The following is a 17918-nucleotide window of genomic DNA, read 5'->3' on the forward strand; positions in this document are numbered from 1 at the left end:
CCTAGAAATGAGCCAATTCCTCTTTAAAAATGGAGACAAGCTGGCTCATTTTTTGAGGAAATTAGTTTAAACAAGAGCTGCAAGCTTTGGTTGAATAATTAAGAACTTATGCTGACTGGGGTTAATTTTAACAGATGAGGGCAAGCCTGAAATGATTAAATGGTGAATTAAAGGCATGCTTTTTAAAAAGCATGTTACTGTAATGGGGAATGAAAAAATAAAATATTGAAGACAACATTTTGTTGTAATCCATATAATAGCATATTTTAAAAGTAGATTGCAAGCCATCTAACACTTATTTCAGTACCTTTAAAAGGCTGCAAATTGATGAAAATACATTTGATTCCGTTTAAAGTTTATATTTAAAAGGCATCCATTAGCATTTTTTAAAAAAATGTGGGGCTAATAAACCTCATTTAAACATGCTTACATTTGGGTTCTTATACTTACCGCCCCGAAGAGCTGAAAGGTTGTAGCTGGCAAAGTCAGGTTGAGCTAGCATATCTATGAACATGGTTGGAGTGCCGTGAACATGGGTACATCTTCAAATAAAGACAAAGAATTGCAGGTTGCTAAAACGAGGGCAGGAGCATGGCAACTGCTTCCTCCACCTGATTCGGACTGCAGGTATGAAAGCTCAAGTTTGTCTTTATCTCCAAGCTTAAGAATCCTTTCCTTGGAACCATGGGGAATTCTTTTTCCAATGCAAAGAAAACAAAATGTGCACAAATGCTGTATGCATGCATTATCCCCCGTTGCCTAACTCCACATGAAAGAAGGCTTCCCAGCTTCATGGGTTACCAGAAGCTCCTGAAAAATCATCAACCACTTGGCATTGGGGTTTCCAACATTATGAAACCAACACCAAGCTGTCAAGTGTTTAGTCAGCGCAAAGCAAAAAAAGCAGATTTTTGTGAAACATGAAAGTGCCCCCCCCCCAAAAAAAATTCAGAGGGGCAGTCATTTTAATAGCAGCCCGAACCAACCACCCAATTTTTAAAAAGCTCAAAATGATGCTCAAAGTGGGGAAATTCTGTTGTGGAATAGAAACATGCCCAGTCTGTTTCTGCATATACGTTCTTCAGAGGCAAAAATATATCCGTTTCAATTACAGTGATTCCTTCAGAGCAACATAAATGAATTGCCACTCTCTTTGCTCCTGAAGAAGGCAGTGTGCTGTAATGTTTAGTGTGCGTTGTGTTCTCCCAATAACATTCCCTCACTTCCCTCTACACCACATGCAGAAATTGCCTTCTTGAATGTTGGAGCCACAACTGGTCAATCCACCGGATCTCATCTTTCAATGTAAGAGAAGCCGCTAACTCACCAAGAGTTTGAGACTCATCGGCTACCCTCACCTGGCTTAGCCAGCTAGTCGAAACCATTTCCCAGGGTGTGGCTGCTGTCCCATGCTGACAGCTTCTAGGAATCACAGGCGCCAGCAAAGTGCAGGGTGGGGACCAAAGATGGACAAACCTCCCCAGAAGGAGCCCCCCCACCAGACCCCCCACGACCCCCCTAACACCCCATACACCCCAGTATGGCTTGTATTAATAGACAGCTAATTCTTCCTAGAACTAAGCTTAAGATGGACTCTTACTTTTCATGGTCCAGGGCCTTCAGTGCTGCTTTTGCATCAAAGCTTAGAGATGGGAAGACAAGACAGACGCCATGAATAGCCATCAGCACGCAGCCTGCCACAGACCCCAGGCAGTGGTAGAGAGGGACAGGGAGGCAGCAGCGGGCATTCTAGGGTCAAGGCAAACAAAGACAGCGGTGGACTTGCCTTCCAGTGCTGGCTCTAACTTTGCTTACAGTTCATTGTCACAGAGACCAGAGGAATGAATGGGTGGGACAATGTGTGACTGTGAGGAAAGTGTATGTAGCTTTAAAATTTCTAACCATCAAGTAATATGCACTCTTAGACTAGAACATTCACATAGAATTAGACAACCTCTAACTAATACAGGATATGAATGTGCCACATTCAAGCTAAGTATATAAACAGGGGGCCTAGAAATTGAGAATCTGGTGGCAAATGCACAGTATTGATCCTTGCACTTTTTAAAAAAAATGAAGTTACTAGTCATTAAATTTCTAGCAAAGATCTTGAAAAGTGTATCTGAAAAGCTGAGAAACTAGGAGGGACAATGACGTATAATTCTACATTACCACCATCACACACACCCACACACCCCAAATAGCCCTCACTCATTACTTAGGGGACACGATTCCATACAGTTAGTGTCTGCATGCTCAACATTAACCAATAGACTGAGATGACTCACCCCATCTTGAACTCTCAGTCTTAATCCAATGAGGAATGCATTGTTCACAATGTTGTGGTGAGAAAGGGTAGCTCCTTTAGGGCTTCCTGTTGTCCCCTGAAGGAAAGAGATGTTTTACTAGCTCCTTTAGACCTCACCCTATCCCACAGTCATGGGCTAATTATAAGACTTCAGATGCAATGCATAAATTGCTGAAATGCTATGACATGGATGGGCAGCCTGTGGTCCCCCAGATGTTGCTGAAAAACACACTAGCTTCCCCATTTGTGGCCTAGAACAGCCTTTCTCGATCTTGGGTCCCTAGATGTTGTTGGACTACAACATCCATCATCCCTGGCTATTGTTCATGCTGGCTGGGGCTGGTGGGAGTTGGGAGTCCAACAATATCTGGAGGGCTGTTTGTTCCCCATCCCTGCTCTAAAGCGTGATGGTAAGTAAAATATGCTTTGCCTGCCTGCCTGCCTGACTGCCTACCGGCTGGCCACCAGCATATACTTCACCCCTGAGAAAAGAGGATGCTAGACTAAATGGGCCTTTGGTCTGATCAAGCAGGTTTCTTATGTTATTCTAACCCATGAAATATGAAAGGAAATGGAAATTTGGAGAGGCACTGGAAGTGGTCAGGAAGCTAGAACTTCTATGTCACTTCTTCCTTCTCATAATTACTAATCCTTTTGATCTTAATACAGTACCACCATACACACTAGCTTTTCCTTGTTTTCTATCAGGCATTATCAAAGTATTTTGGATCCCCTCCCCCCCCAAAAAACACCATTATTTTTCACAATCCCCAGAAAACAAATTCCTGCAAATGTAGGCAGCCATTTCTGTACAAGTGATTCTAAGCTTCAGATCTTGGCTTCTTTGGTACAGAATATTCCTGTTTCCTGGCCACTGCAGGCTGCATTATTTGAACACTAGAAAAAGCACATTTGGTACTCACTGAAGTGAACTGGATGTTGATAGGTTCTTTGCAGTCCAGTGTCTTCTGTATTTCCTCTAGTTGCTTCTTGTGTCTGCTGTCTCCGGCCTGCATCACATCGTTCATTGAGAATGCACCGGGCAACTTGGAGTCTGAGTTGATTACAACAGAAAGCTCTGGTAACCTGATACAAAAAAAGGAAGGTGTGCTCAGTAACAGGGGAAAGCGGAGTACAGTTTGCCACGGTACAAGTTCAGGGAATAGGCTCCAGATAAAGTATATGGACCAATTTTTTCCCCTGCCCCCAGAAGCTGAGAAGGATGTTTGATGAATGAATAATCTGAACAGTTTTATACAATCCCTCTAAATTTAACTGGGCTTCAATTCCACCCATGGCTGCTGTTTTGACACCAAAAAACCCCCACAAATTGATGGTTTAGTAATTTTGTAACATTTTCAATATTCAGGTTCCACAATTGACTCATATGGTATTAACACAGGTCCACGGTGGTTTTGTGCTGAAGAGACCTTGCTAAAGAATTTTAGGATATTCTAAAAGTGGAGTTGGCAGCAGGTTGGATCCACAGATAAGAGACCAGAACAGACTACGTGGGGTTGGCGGGTCTCTTATCTTTCCATGAATGTTTGGAGACTGAGAAATAGTTTTTAACACACTGGCTGTGGTTCCAAAGGTCATCCATGCCAAATGCCTATGCATTAGACACACGTAGATTGTCCCTTCAACCTTCCTTGGCAGGAACTGCCCATGTCACAGCAAATCACCTTTTCTGTTCCAGCAATAAAGGTTACACAAAAAGCGGCTTGGCCTGGATTCTGGTATGAAGACCATAATCCACTAAGTCTACCAGTAATTCCACTTGGCTTTATGACACCATATATCCATAAAAGCCACAGGACTCCGGCAGATACAGATCCTGCTGGCAGAATACACGGGAGGTGGGGTGGAGAAAGACGCACAGGAAACTGCCTGATATTGAGCCAGGCCACTGGTCCATCTAACTCAGTCTTGTCTACACAGACTGGCAGCAGCTCTCCAGGGTTTCAGGCAGGGAGCTTTTCTGAGCCCTACCTGGAGATGCCGTGGGTTGAACTTGAAACCTTCTGCATGCAAAGCAGGTACTGTATTTTTTGCTTTATAAGACTCACTTTTTCACTCCTATAAAGTAAGGGGGAAAGTGTGTGCGTCTTATGGAACGAATGCAGGCTGCGTAGCTATCACAGAAGCCAGAACAGCAAGAGGGATTGCTGCTTTCACTGCGCAGCGATCCTTCTTGCTGTTCTGGCTTCTGAGATTCAGAATATTTTTTTTCTTGTTTTCCTCCTCCAAAAACTAGGTGCGTCTTGTGGTCTGGTGCGTCTTATAGAGCGAAAAATACGGTACTTTAAGCGCTGAACTATGTCCCTTTCCCCAAAGGAACAGAGAAGTGGTTTTTTAAGGTCCGGCACTGGCAAACCATTGCAATAAATAAACTAATCCATTAATTATACATATGTATGAGAGGGTACAACTACACTGCATGGTTAATGGCGATCCTTTGGCCCTTGTATTCTTCAAGGTTACTGCATCAACAAAAAATATTGTTGCAGAAAATGAACTTATTACTGTTCATTAAGTTTTGTCAGGCATTTTTTGCAAATCGGGTATATATTTTAAGTGATTTTGAAACGTCTAAAAAATCAAAGGGGTCCAACAGAAAATTGGGAACGTGCATGAATACAGCTTGTGAGTATTCAGGCTGCTCTCAAGGAGGGCCCATAATAACTGTTCGGAACATCTTTCCTGCTACTTGAAATCCTTTCACTGGATGTCAGCTTGAGACCTTGGAGTGCCAGTCACAAAACCATGGTGGGTTAAGTGGGACAACGGCTTGACTTTAGTGTAGAGAGCTTCACATAGTACTGATTACTCATTGCCTCAGGCAGCTACAAAGGGACAGAGGAGAGGGGTTCCTCCGCATGTTGTTGGACCACAGTCCTCACCATCTTTGAACTTTGGCTTTGCTGGCTGGGACTGATGGGAGTTGGGAGTCCAACAACATCTGGAAAGCCACAGCTTCCCCTATCCTAAGGAATGTGGCAAAGTGTCAGGTTTCAGGGAATCCGATCCCTCCGATGGTAACAGCCAAGAAGCAGAGAAACAATTAAAAGTTCTTACCACATAATTTATTAATATTCACAGAAAGAGATGAAGGAATGCAGTCTTTCCTTAAAAAAATGGCGTTGCTCCAAGTCAAGTCCCACCCCATTACATCTCTCCTATTTTACGTCCCCTGCGTCGGCTCATCTGAGTTTTCTGCCTCTGAGCTCTCTGTTCTACTACCCTCAATGCACGCCTGGTCCGGGGGGGGGGGGTCAGGAATGCTTTCCAAAGACACTGAGTCTGTCAGCTGTCACTCCCCTGGTGCTTCTTCCTGTTCCTCTTCGAAAATTTTCCAGCTTATCCCCTCTGCAGCCTCTGAACTATGCCCTTTTGCAACCCACTGTTCTAAATCTATACTGTCCTCCTGTTCAGGAGAAGGTTCAGGAGAAGGCGGGGGGGCGGTCCCCACCATTCCTCCTCAGTCCAGCCCCTGACACAAGGGGTGAAAAAGTATTTCCCTTATGGTGTGCTCCAATATAATAGAAAATCTGAAAGCCCCTCCCGCTCTTGATCTTGTGGATCCTTTGATTGATTGTGTGGGTATTTATCTGGGCACTTTATCAATATGAAAACAGTGTTTAGGATCGGGCCTTGGAGGAGACTAATGAGCCAATGCTCAGTGAACACTTACTTCTTGCTCTGTAATGCTCCTGGATTAGAATGTTCCAACTCAGGGCACACTTGCTTCAAGATCTCATAGTACTTCTGTGATTTGAACTGTGTAGGGAACACCAGTGCTTTGCAGCCAACCTAGAGAGATACACGTACGGATGAAGCAAATGGGACACAAGGCAACCTGTGCAAAAGAGCAGCCATTCCAGGTGTTTTGAACCACAGCAGTCTTTTCAGCATCAGCCAGCATGCTTTTGTTCTGTCTTTTACTGCTCTAGGTGAAGTTTTGCATACCCCTGCCCCTTCCTATAGGGACACGGGTGGCGCTGTGGGTTAAACTACAGAGCCTAGGACTTGCCAATTCGAAGGTCAGCAGTTCGAATCCCTGCGACGGGGTGAGCTCCCATTGCTCGGTCCCTGCTCCTGCCAACCTAGCAGTTTGAAAGCACGTCAAAGTGCAAGTAGATAAATAGGTACCGCTCCGGTGGGAAGGTAAACGGCATTTCCGTGCGCTGCTCTGGTTTGCCAGAAGCGGCATAGTCATGCTGGCCACATGACCCGGAAGCTGTACGCCGGCTCCCTCGGCCAGTAAAGCAAGATGAGCGTCGCAACCCCGGAGTCGGCCACGACTGGACCTAATGGTCAGGGGTCCCTTTACCTTTACCTTACCCCTTCCTATCTGCTTATTTAAAATGATACACCACTTGATTGTAAAAAAAAACAACACCTCCAAAACCCTCAAAACAGCTAACACAAAGAATAAAATGCCTTACTGTATGCTCCAGCAGCATTGCAACAGTAAATTAAATTATCAAGACTTCACTGGGACACTCTTTTCTACTTTTAATAATACAGTGGCATCTTTATACCTTCCACTTTACAACTGCACCTATGCCGTGGGTCACCTGTGGACACCAAGAGCCTCTCAATCATGTCTTCTGGAATGAAGGAGATCCAGTCTGTGTGCCCAAAATGCAGGCAGATGGCCATTTCCATATGCCTGTTTGAGGCAGGTATACTCTGAGTTTTGCGACCGCAGGGCCAGCCCTTAATGAGATTCATTTCCAAGTTAGTGTGCCCAGAAAGCAGCCTCAGAGCTTGATCCTTTGAAAGAGCACTGAAAATACATCCCGCTGAATTCAGTGGAAGTTACTCTTAAGAACATTACGAAGATGTTCTCATAGACCAACGAGGAAGGAAACAAACACATAGGAAAAATAAGAGCAGTAAGAACTGCAAACCAACAAGCAAGAAACATTTGCAAGCTGAAACACTAGTGCCAGATAAGCTTGTCTTATTGCTTCCAAACTTTTTCCCATAGCGAGAGCAAGCAAGAAGTAGAATCACCTCCTACAGCTTTTGTATTTCACCTCCCATGGTATTTTAATGATTTAGCTCCAAAGCTAAACCAGAAAGGTAAGTACAAGAGGCCTCTTAATCTGGGAAAGGATTAATTTTTTTCACAAGAAACTTAATAGCTTTAATCCCTCATTATTAGGGATAAGAAAGTTGAATGGCTTAAGTCAGCGATAATTGCCATAGAGGGAGACTATGTTGATTAGGAAATGTTGAGAGAAGCAAAAACAAAACAAAGAAAAACCATGTATGCCACATCGAGCTCCTTGGAGAAACCATTGGATATAAATATAATATAAGAAAATACAATCCATGAACATAAATGCTCAATTTTAGCATCTAGGTATTGGTCTTATATATATTTTTTAAATCATCTCAGCTCGTAGTAACAAAATCCATCAGCTCATTCTGATTTGGGGGGACAGGGACAACTTTTTGTTTGTGCCTGCCCTCAATCAACTGCCAATTAACTTGATTCAACAACCACACGTGTCAGTATTATGAGAGAAAAACATACAGCCCCCATTCTCTTCAGTCAGCTTTTCCTCTAAACCAAAGCTCCAAACCCATTAGCCATTCCTAAATTATTGTTTGGGCTGCCTTTTTCTATACTTTCCTCCAAATCAACCTCAAACTTAATCAATGCATGCCCAGAGCTTCAAGCGTTTTCAGAAAGCGCTGTGGATGAAAACAAGCAGTGCTGACCACAACAGGCCTTGTCGTACCTTCTTCACCACAAACTCCAGCTCTTGGGATTGATACGCTGGGTTCACAGACACCTGGAAATGATAAGAGATGAGAATTAAATTAATCAGAGATACAGCTTCTTAACCATTTACTGCTAAAGAGTGACCGTGTGTGTTGAGAGGTCAGAGGTCTCCTAGTATCGGTTTCAGAGAATGAAGAATACAAACCGGGCCTAAACCACTCTTGAGTTTTAATTAATTGTCACTTAGTGGAAACAGGAGAGTATTTCCTAACACAAGTTGCCACTGTTTCCCAATGTAATATTTATTTATTTAAAATATTTATATACCACCTGCCAGGCAAGCATCTCCTGGCTTGTACTCCACTAATACCAAAACAGAAAACAAATACAAAATATGCAGTGCGATGTCACCACAAACCCTCCAGCTAGTACAGGAGAAAGAACTCCCCATTCTGCCAATATTTGCAAGATGAGTCTATTGGGTCTTAGATAAAATACAACTTTCATTAAACCAAAGGATATTTGTTATTTAAAAAAAAAAAACTTCTGAATTCTACAAAATTCTTCAGCCAGACAAGATAGATGATTCCCAATCATACAGTAAGAGTAGTTACTTTCTGCCAAAATACAAATCCAAACACTTTTATACACTAACCTTAAAGGTGTGTGCAGTTGCGTCGATACTGAATAGTATTGTGAATGTTCTTTAAATATACAAGCTCGTGTTCTTTAAATATACAGTGGTACCTCAGGTTAAGTACTTAATTTGTTCCGGAGGTCCGTTCTTAACCTGAAACTGTTCTTAACCTGAAGCACCACTTTAGCTAATGGGGCCTCCTGCTACTGCCGCACCGCCGGAGCCCAATTTCTGTTCTTATCCTGAAGCAAAGTTCTTAACCTGAAGCACTATTTCTGGGTTAGCGGAGTGTGTAACCTGAAGCGTATGTAACCTGAAGCATATGTAACCCGAGGTACCACTGTACAAGTTCTCTTCCCCAGCATGACGTCCGTCTAGGGAGTTCTTGGATTTTTCCTTAACCAGCCACCAAGCCTCTCAGCTGAAGGAACTTACCAGGATGATTCCTGCTTGCGCCGTGGCAAACTGCATTAGGACCCATTCGTACTTGTTGGGACCCCACATTCCCAGCCTGTCACCCTTTTTCAAACCAAGGGCCAGAAGTCCTTGTGCTGCCTGTACTACCTAGAGAATAGGAGAGAGAGAAAAAACCCGTCTCAGCAGATTGAGCTAGGCAGGTAGGAAATGATGGAGCATGTGAGATGAATGTTCCACTCTGTGCACTGACGACACAGAAGAATCTAAAAAGCTAAAGGAAAGGAATATGGCGGCAGCCAGTATGTTCATCTCCCAAGGCAAGATGGTTAAAGAGCATCAAACAAGTTTCCTCCTAATCAGAAGATGGTGTGTTGGTTGCATTCAGACCAAACACCTATGTTCTGAAGGAAATTCACCTTTCTGGAGGGCCACCAATTGATTTAAAAGCTCATAGGATTCTACCATTTAATTCACTGTGTAGTCTCTTAAGAATGTATTTTATTTTAAGGGTAATGGCTATGAGTACTGAGAATAAAATCAAAATATAAAACCACAAAATACATAATCAAAATAAAAACAACCCAATAACCTCCCCCCACCCTCCCCCCAAAAAAACCCACCACATTTTAAAAGGGCATAGGATGTCAATCAAATCAACAGTTTCCACCTCATTTTTATTATTTTATTTCATATTTCTTACTGGATTGTTATTTTAACTTCGTGATAAAGTCTTGAATTGTTTAATAAAACTGACACAAGCCACATTTAAATTTACATATCTGATTTTGACATACCCAAGAGAGGTTCAAGATTGGCCCTAAGCAGAACGAGTGAAAACAACCTGAGATTAACTGATGTATGATGAAAAGCGCTACAAGCAGCATTAAAACATTAATGTCCTAACTTCAGATGTTGCTGGTCTATAATTCCCAGCCCCTCTAACAATTGGCCACAGTTGCTGGGCCTGATGGGAACTGGAGTTCCACGACATCAGGAGGACCACAGCTTCCCAGCCCCAGTTCTAAATAGCTTATAAAGCTTTAGCTAGTCTGAGCCTTGCACCCCAAAATCCCATGCATTTAATGGGGAGTTAAGTCCCACTAAAGTACAGTGGAACTAATTTCTGAGTAAACATGCATGAGATCACCTTCAAAGCGTTGCAGACAGATGCTTTCAGTAGCTGCTCAGTCCCACTCTGGAAAACTTATCCAAGCTTTGATCATCATCATCTGGAACAATTAAGTCCATCTTACTTTTAGGATACTGGTTATTTATTTATTTCCAGGCAGCTTTAGAGACTTGCTTTTCAGCAACTGCTCTCAAATCAGCTTACGGCTTAAGAAAAAATAAAGGACCCATAAAATCACGACAACAATAAATGGTTAGGAGAAATTAAAACAGGGTCAGGTAAACCTGGCATTACAACATAAAAAAAGGAGAGAAAAGGTATTGACAGCGTGTTTCAGTGGACCATTTCCCAGAATTTGTTGCATCAACTTTCGTAAATGATTCCAGTGCTCGGGGGCCATCCCAGAGAAATAAGAGTTTGCAGGAACTACCATAAGATTTTCACCCTCAGAACTCAAAGAATGGAAAGGAACTCACACATAAAATGTTGCTTGTTCAAGGATCAGTGTGGCCCAGAAGGGCTTTAAAGGTGAGCGGCAACGTCTTGAAATTAACTCTGCAGCAAACTAGCAACTAGTAGAACTCATAAAAAGCAAATACTACCTAAGCAGGCTAGCACATTCTGGACAGCTGAAGATTCCAAACTGCTCTCAAGGGCAGACCTAGATGCCCCAGACATTGTAACTGTCAATTATATGGGTTATGAGGGTTCCGATTATTGCTTAGGGTTAAAATGGACCAACTTGAGATTTTCTTTTTTCTTTTTTTAATTTTTTATTAAATTTTCCAACATACATTTATAGTATCCAATCTAAATTTATCACATATATTCTCTTTTAGACTTCCTTCAACCTCTCTGACAATCATCCATTATTCAAATTTTTAAAATACGCATTTCCTAATTTTATATTGCATTTTATAAACCTTCACACACTTAGTTTTCATCAATACAATAGTCCTCTATCATTTACAGAACTTCTTGAAATCCCACTAGCGTTATTTGCTCATCACATACACACTTCAGATAGTCTGAAAATTTTCCCCAGTCTTCAATGAACTTTTGATCTCGTATATATCTGATCTTTCCTGTTAGTTTGTCCAGTTCAGCATGCTCCATCAGTTTCATTCTCCATTCTTCGAGCGTCGGCAGTTGTTCCTGTTTCCATCTTTGGGCCAATAATATTCTCGCTGCTGTTACTGCATATTGGAAAAGTTTACAGTCCATTCTATTTATTTCATTTCCTACTATTCCTAAAAGAAAAGCCTCTGGTTTCTTAACAAACGTATATTTCAACATATTTTTCATCTCATTATATATCATTTCCCAGGAGCCCTTCACCTTTTTACAACCAACTTGAGATTTTCTGTGCTCTCCTTGAACAAAAAGCTTTACCAATGCCTAGTCCCAAAAGCCATATTCAGTTCTAAAATTCAATTCGAAGAACCGTGAAAAATGAAGGCTATTATCTTTGACCATGTGCAGAATGGTCTTCTCACCACCGTCAACAAACCCTCAAAACATCTGGAATTTTGGAAAGGTCTTTTTGGACAGCTGAGGCAGCTTCCAGACATGCTAGACAGAGTCTTTAGAAATGCAGCTGTTTGGTATTGTAGACAGCTTTTATTCTGGCAGGTTTTTTTAATTTTATTTTATTTACAGCTATTCGGTTTTTTCCTTTTTGGGGAGGAGGGTCAGGAAAACCCCTAGAAAGGGGAGATTGTTCAGTTGGGCCAACAGAAATGCTTGCACTGACAAAATGATCTCCTTACACTATGTTGAATTACGCCCACAAAGTCATATAACCTGGTTTTTGTTAAATCTTTGCATTTTTGAAAGAAGGGGCGGAATAAGGATAAAATACTAAAATATGTTACATTTTTTGAAATATAACTTGGAAATGTATGCAATACTGAGCAGTAAATAAGGGTGAATAGTGAAATATCAAGCCAGTGGGGCCTTTTAAATTTGTATTAAACTTGAATTAATATGATGGCAATTAGTTAAAAAAAACTGAAAAGCAATAAAAATTAATTGGCAAAAAAAAAATCTTTCCATTTTGGGTCACCTGGAAGCTACTGCTTCAAAGGCCTTTTAAAGTACAGGCTATCTTATCAATATGTCTTAGTGCTGATTTTTGTAAGCCACTCTGGAAACCGCTTTTAGCTGTGGAGCAGGGTTAAATGCTTTAAATACATTGTGCGCATCCCTAGATTCAGTAACAAAGGAATTGTGAGCCACCTACATCTTGTCTCAGCTGCGAAAACGTCTTCCGAATCCCTTCTAGAGGGAACACCAAGGCTTCTCGATCAGGACACCGGTGGGTTGTCTCTTCCAGGCACTGATCCACAGTTTTCCCAAGAAGCGGAATGTCTGTCACCCCATGGAGATAGCTTTTGCTTGCTATAGGTGTGGCAGGGGGTGCATCGGTTTGTAGAGAACTGTCAAGAGAACAGATGAGATGCAGAAATTGCAAAGGGCAATGTTGTTCACAGCCGGAAGAAGAAAGAGTTAGGGTGCATGGTCTTCTTTGTTATAGTCAAAGGGAGGAAAAAACAAACCATAAGAATTATCATCAACCTATGTGTGCTAGTCACAGCATATGGAGAACTTTCAGTGGTGCACAGAAATATTTGCTGCTGCAAACTTTATCACTGTTTCACAACGAAAAGTCAGGGGAGAAAAATGTTATTTCAATGTGGAACTAAAAATGATAATCTAAAATCGTCGATGTTCTAGGTTTCTATTCCTCAGAACTACTTCCCTGTTCCTTAAATATAACCAGGCGTAACCAGGGATGGAACACCGTATTTTTTTGCTCTATAAGACTCACTTTTTCCCTCCTAAAAAGTAAGGGGGAATGTGTGTGCGTCTTATGGAGCGAATGCAGGCTGCGCAGCTATCCCAGAAGCCAGAACAGCAAGAGGGATTGCTGCTTTCACTGTGCAGCAATCCCTCTTGCTGTTCTGGCTTCTGAGATTCAGAATATTTTTTTTCTTGTTTTCCTCCTCCAAAAACTAGGTGCGTCTTGTGGTCTGGTGCGTCTTATAGAGCGAAAAATACGGTAATTTGACTCCTAGTTCAACAGAGAATCCTACTGGCCTTCAGCTGGTGGGTCAGGCAGGACCCCCTACTAGGTCTCAGCCTGATCTAAGATGGGGCGCAGCTGTAGCACTGCCACCTAGGTAAAAAAGAAAGAAAGAAAGAAAGAAAGAAAGAAAGAAAGAAAGAAAGAAAGAAAGAAAGAAAGAAAGAGGCCCCACATGCATGTTTAAGTTAAAGGTAGATACCAGGTCTGTAAACAGTGGAGACTATTTATTTATCTAGTTTTATGCTCAGGGAGGAGATCTACCAGAATAGTACCAGGATAACAGCTGAAAGTATCTCATGCAAGCTCAGCCTAGGAGAGGGGGGAAATCACAACACAGAACATTGAAAAGCGTAAGGAAAACACTAGCCATTTCCTCAGGGACTGTGCTTGTAACAACACCCACATGCTACCAACACACAGAGGGGCCCACAGAACTCAAAAGCATGTGCTCCTATCCTATAGCTTTGCATCACAATGTAAGAGTGCCCCTACAGCCCCCATTTGTGGTAGATCTTCAGTTTAGGATTCTGTCCTTAGGCCTTGGGGTTTATTGGGGATTTCTTCTACAAAACTATGGTTTTTAACTGCTGCTCCTTTTCTCTGCCAAACTGTGCTTTTCTCTGCTGCTCTGTTTATTTTTATGTTATATGCATATACTTCTAAATTTTGGTGGTTATTAGCCACATAGATCATCTCAGAAACTCAGGAGAGATGGTAAAGAAATGTTTAAGATGAATGAATGTCTGAATAAATAAATGGCAACTCTTCCCCTTGTGGGTTTAAGTCTACCTGCCTCCAATGTGAGTTCAGTTTCCTTCTAGCATTATAATTTGTGTGACAAACCACATTTCACTGCATGAGATGCTGGGTCAGCCATCAATCCTTCCCTTCTCCATAGGACTGAAGTGCAATTTTGAACAAAATAAATAAATGCAAGTAATACATGTGCATTTGTTCATTTCTATGTTTGTCCTTATTTAACAATAGATATAGGTGGGTGGGTGGGTGTTAAAAGAGTTCTGAAACAATTCTGGCCAATGAAGGAAGTGTCTTAATGACATCATAGACATTCACCAATTGGCACATCCAACCATGGGCTTTTTTCTGAAAACCTGAAGAACAGTAACTGAAAACCTGGACAGGAAAAGGTGTGTTCGTTTTGCAAGAGCAGAATGCACGTCTAAAATCAGTCCCACTACTCTAAAAAAGGTTATGTCTGTCTTAAATGCAGAACAGAGGGGAATCATTCCTGTTACAATGGAACTCATTGTGGGGAAAGGTTAGGGCAGTAAAGAAGGGCAAAACCTCATATTCCTAATCTTCCATTTCGTGCAGTTGCACAGGTTACCCACTTTTATTACCGTACATTTCAAACCAAGGCCATAATATTGCTGCTATGGCAGAATGGAGGTGACCAAGAAAAAAGAGAACAAACAGAGAAAAGTATAAACCAGCAGGCAAATGTTCAATAGGATTATCCTTTTTTTTTATTGGGAAATTGCTGAGCAGGTTATGTAAATAGAGCTGGTAAGATCTTGCAGGAAAACAGACCTATAATTTATGAGTTTTCAGTTCCCAGGAAACACACTGGGAGAAGCTGAGAGAAGGTAAGAAGCTGTTTCTTGCTAGTACAATAGCACACCTGTCCGCACAAACAAAACCACCAAATTTCGAAGCTACCAACCTCATATCTCACCAGTCACTACACATGCCCTAGAAGAGGGGGTAGCTAACCTGTGGCCTTCCAAATGCTGTTGAAAGTGCCAGCCTGCCCATGAGGCAGAGTGAGGCAGCCACCTCAGGTGGCAGAAATCTGAGAGGTGGTGCCCTCAAGGGCACACTGCTACCCCTTAGCTTGCAGCGAAATATCATGAAATTTCACAAATGTTGCTGGAACCCACCACCGGTGGTGGGTGCCGCTTTTCAGCACTGCTGCACAACCCAGGTAAAGGAAGTATTGGCAGTGGGGTGGCACATTCTCACTTTGTCCCAACCATCATGACCAATGGTCAAGAATGATGGAGTAACAGAAGAAGAAGCTGCTTTCTACTGAGACAGACAATTGGGTCCACCCAGCTCAATGATGATAGTAGCTCTCCAGAGTTTCAGGCAGGGTGTCTCTCCCAGCCCCACCTAGAGATGCCGCGGATTGAACCTGAGACCTACTGCATGCAAAACAGATGAGCTATGGCCTTCCTGTTGTAGTCTAATGACCTCTGGAGGACCAGAAGCTGCCTAGAAATACAACACTCTAAAATTGGCAAATCAATTCCTCAAACTCCTTGGGGAAGAAAGGCAGGATGTAAAATTAACAAACTAAGTAAATAAAAATAGAAAAGACCTTCACACACACACACACAAAATTATTGCTCCTTCACTTAAAGGAACTGATATGTTGCCATTTGCCCAACAGATAAAATGTCACATCCAGGAACATTCCCAGGCTACAAATACCTCCTCCAGCAACGCAACCCACTCCCCAAATAAATATTTCTTTAAAAATTACAGCATAGTATTTACTTCGTATGTTTCATGGGTGTTTGCTGCACCAATCTGGAAGCTGGCTGAGGAACTGACAGCTTTAATGACAGCGGGCCAATTCAATGTCGCATGGCTGCCTTCTTTAGGAAGGAGCCGACCGTCAGCACATATATGTAACATCAAGATTAGATTCTTTGAAAGTGAAACTCAGCTCTGCAGAAATCCTCCTCCCGCCTTCAAGGGAGAAAGTGAGGGAAGTGGGAGGAGCCTGCAAGCCCAACACTTTCACTCCCAGAGGCCCTCCACATAGCAGCACTGACCTAGTACAACAATGCATGCGAATACAGCCTATGAATCTGATCAGGCTCTTCTGTGGAAACAAAACTTCCACTTCTGCTATAAGGTTAATGTGTGTTTTGACACAATTGCCTTGGTAGCTTCAATTCTTCCATGCCCAAAATCCTGTTCTTGGCAACTGTAGGACCAGGAACTTCCAAGACTCCCAGGTTCTTTTTAAAGCATGAAATTAGCTGTCAGAGATGCAGATGAAAAGGGGATAATGGGAGAATAATGCAACTGTTGCTGTAAAAAATGTAAGCTGCTTTGCACCCCAATATGGAGCACCCAAAGCAGTGAACTACTTCTATCAAATAAGGAAAAGAGGCTTTCAGAGGCTCTGCAAAACTCTAAAGGTTTGCTGGTTCTTTGTGCAAGAGATGCAACATCTTCTGAAGGCTGGACACTAAGCAAATATGAGAAGACTGACATTCCCCTTCTTCTGAAGTTTCCATGGAGATTTAGATCCAAAGGAACAGCTAGTAACTGGCAATGTTTAGACCTGGCACAGTGGCAAAACTCTTACAGTAGGGAAAGTGCAAATAAAGCAGGATTTAGAAGGAGCTGGTGAAAACAGACGGAGAAAGTTGTTCTTCCTGATTATTTGTGTATTTTACATCCTGTTATTCTGAATTACAATTCCCGTCATCAGCCATCCTTTCTGGGAACCTGGAGTCCTCCAACATCTAGAGAGCATTACATTGGTTCCCCTGACCTATAGGACAAGACAATGTGAAACAGAGAAGGTTCCTGTCACTTTAACAGCAGGAATAACAAGGAAATTTTAATAGGTGAAAAAAGTTGTATTTCAGGGGTTACTAACCCCAAGGATGTGAGTCTGATACCAAAAACCACCTAGATCCAACACAACCAAGCAAGAACTGGTGTCTAACATGTATACATCTCAGTTTGCAACATGGGAGGTGGGGTGGTCAAGATTTGTGGGTAATGATATACTCAGATTTTTGCTTCTCCAGCAGCATCATTTACAGCAGAGTTATAAAATATGTGTCAAACTTTGCTGGAGTGGGAGAGGTAGAATGACAAATTGTTTCAATGTAGGAAAGGGACAAAAAGCATGATAATCATAGGAAAAAAGCTAATGCTATTCTAGGCTGCATCAACAGAAGTCTAGTGTCCAGATCAAGGGAAGTAATAGTACCATTCTATTCTGCCTTGGTTAGACCACATCTGGAATACTGTGTCCAATTCTGGGCTCCACAATTTAAGAAGGATGTTGACAAGCTAGAACGTGTGCAGAGGAGGGAAACCAAGGTGATCAAGGATCTGGAAACTAAGCCTTACAAGGAGTTCTTGAAGGAGTTGGGTTTGTTTAGCTGGAAAAGAGGGGACTTAGAGGAGATATGTTTGCCCTCTTCAAATATCTTAAGGGCTGTCACATGAAAGAAGGAACATGCTTGTTTTCTCCTGCTCTGGGGGGTGGGACTTGAACCAATGGCTTCAAGTTACAAGAAAGGAGATTCCGACTAAACATTCAGAAAAACTTTCTGACAGTAAGAGCTGTTTGACAGTGGAACAGACTCCCACAAGAGGTGGCGGACTCTCCTTCCTTAGAGGTTTTTAAGCAAAGGTTGGATGGTCATCTGTCATGGATGCTTTAGCTGAGATTCCTGCATTGCAGGGGGTTGGACTAGATGATGCTTGGATCCCTTCCAATGCTACGATTCTATGATTCTATAACTCAAGTATGACATTTTATTAGCAACCCAGTTTATTCTGTGGGGAGAAAATCAGCCCAAAAGAGCCCTTGGAAGCATAATG

The 17918-nt window shown here is 42.2% G+C and overlaps 1 protein-coding gene across 1 annotated transcript in view; it reads right to left on the minus strand.

The window, feature by feature from the left end:
- ACSF2 (acyl-CoA synthetase family member 2) overlaps positions 1 to 17918 on the minus strand; it is a gene marked incomplete at its 5' end in the record, with an annotated part of 54567 nt that overhangs the window by 33769 nt on the left and 2880 nt on the right. The window contains 8 exon segments of the mRNA XM_081850747.1: positions 451 to 542; positions 1601 to 1749; positions 2289 to 2384; positions 3232 to 3394; positions 6003 to 6121; positions 8065 to 8118; positions 9121 to 9245; positions 12470 to 12669. Coding sequence (XP_081706873.1) covers positions 451 to 542; positions 1601 to 1749; positions 2289 to 2384; positions 3232 to 3394; positions 6003 to 6121; positions 8065 to 8118; positions 9121 to 9245; positions 12470 to 12669 — 998 coding nt within the window.

The sequence above is a fragment of the Podarcis erhardii genome, assembly GCF_964252035.2.
Source record: "Podarcis erhardii genome assembly, chromosome: 2".
Classification (NCBI taxonomy): Eukaryota; Metazoa; Chordata; class Lepidosauria; order Squamata; family Lacertidae; genus Podarcis; species Podarcis erhardii.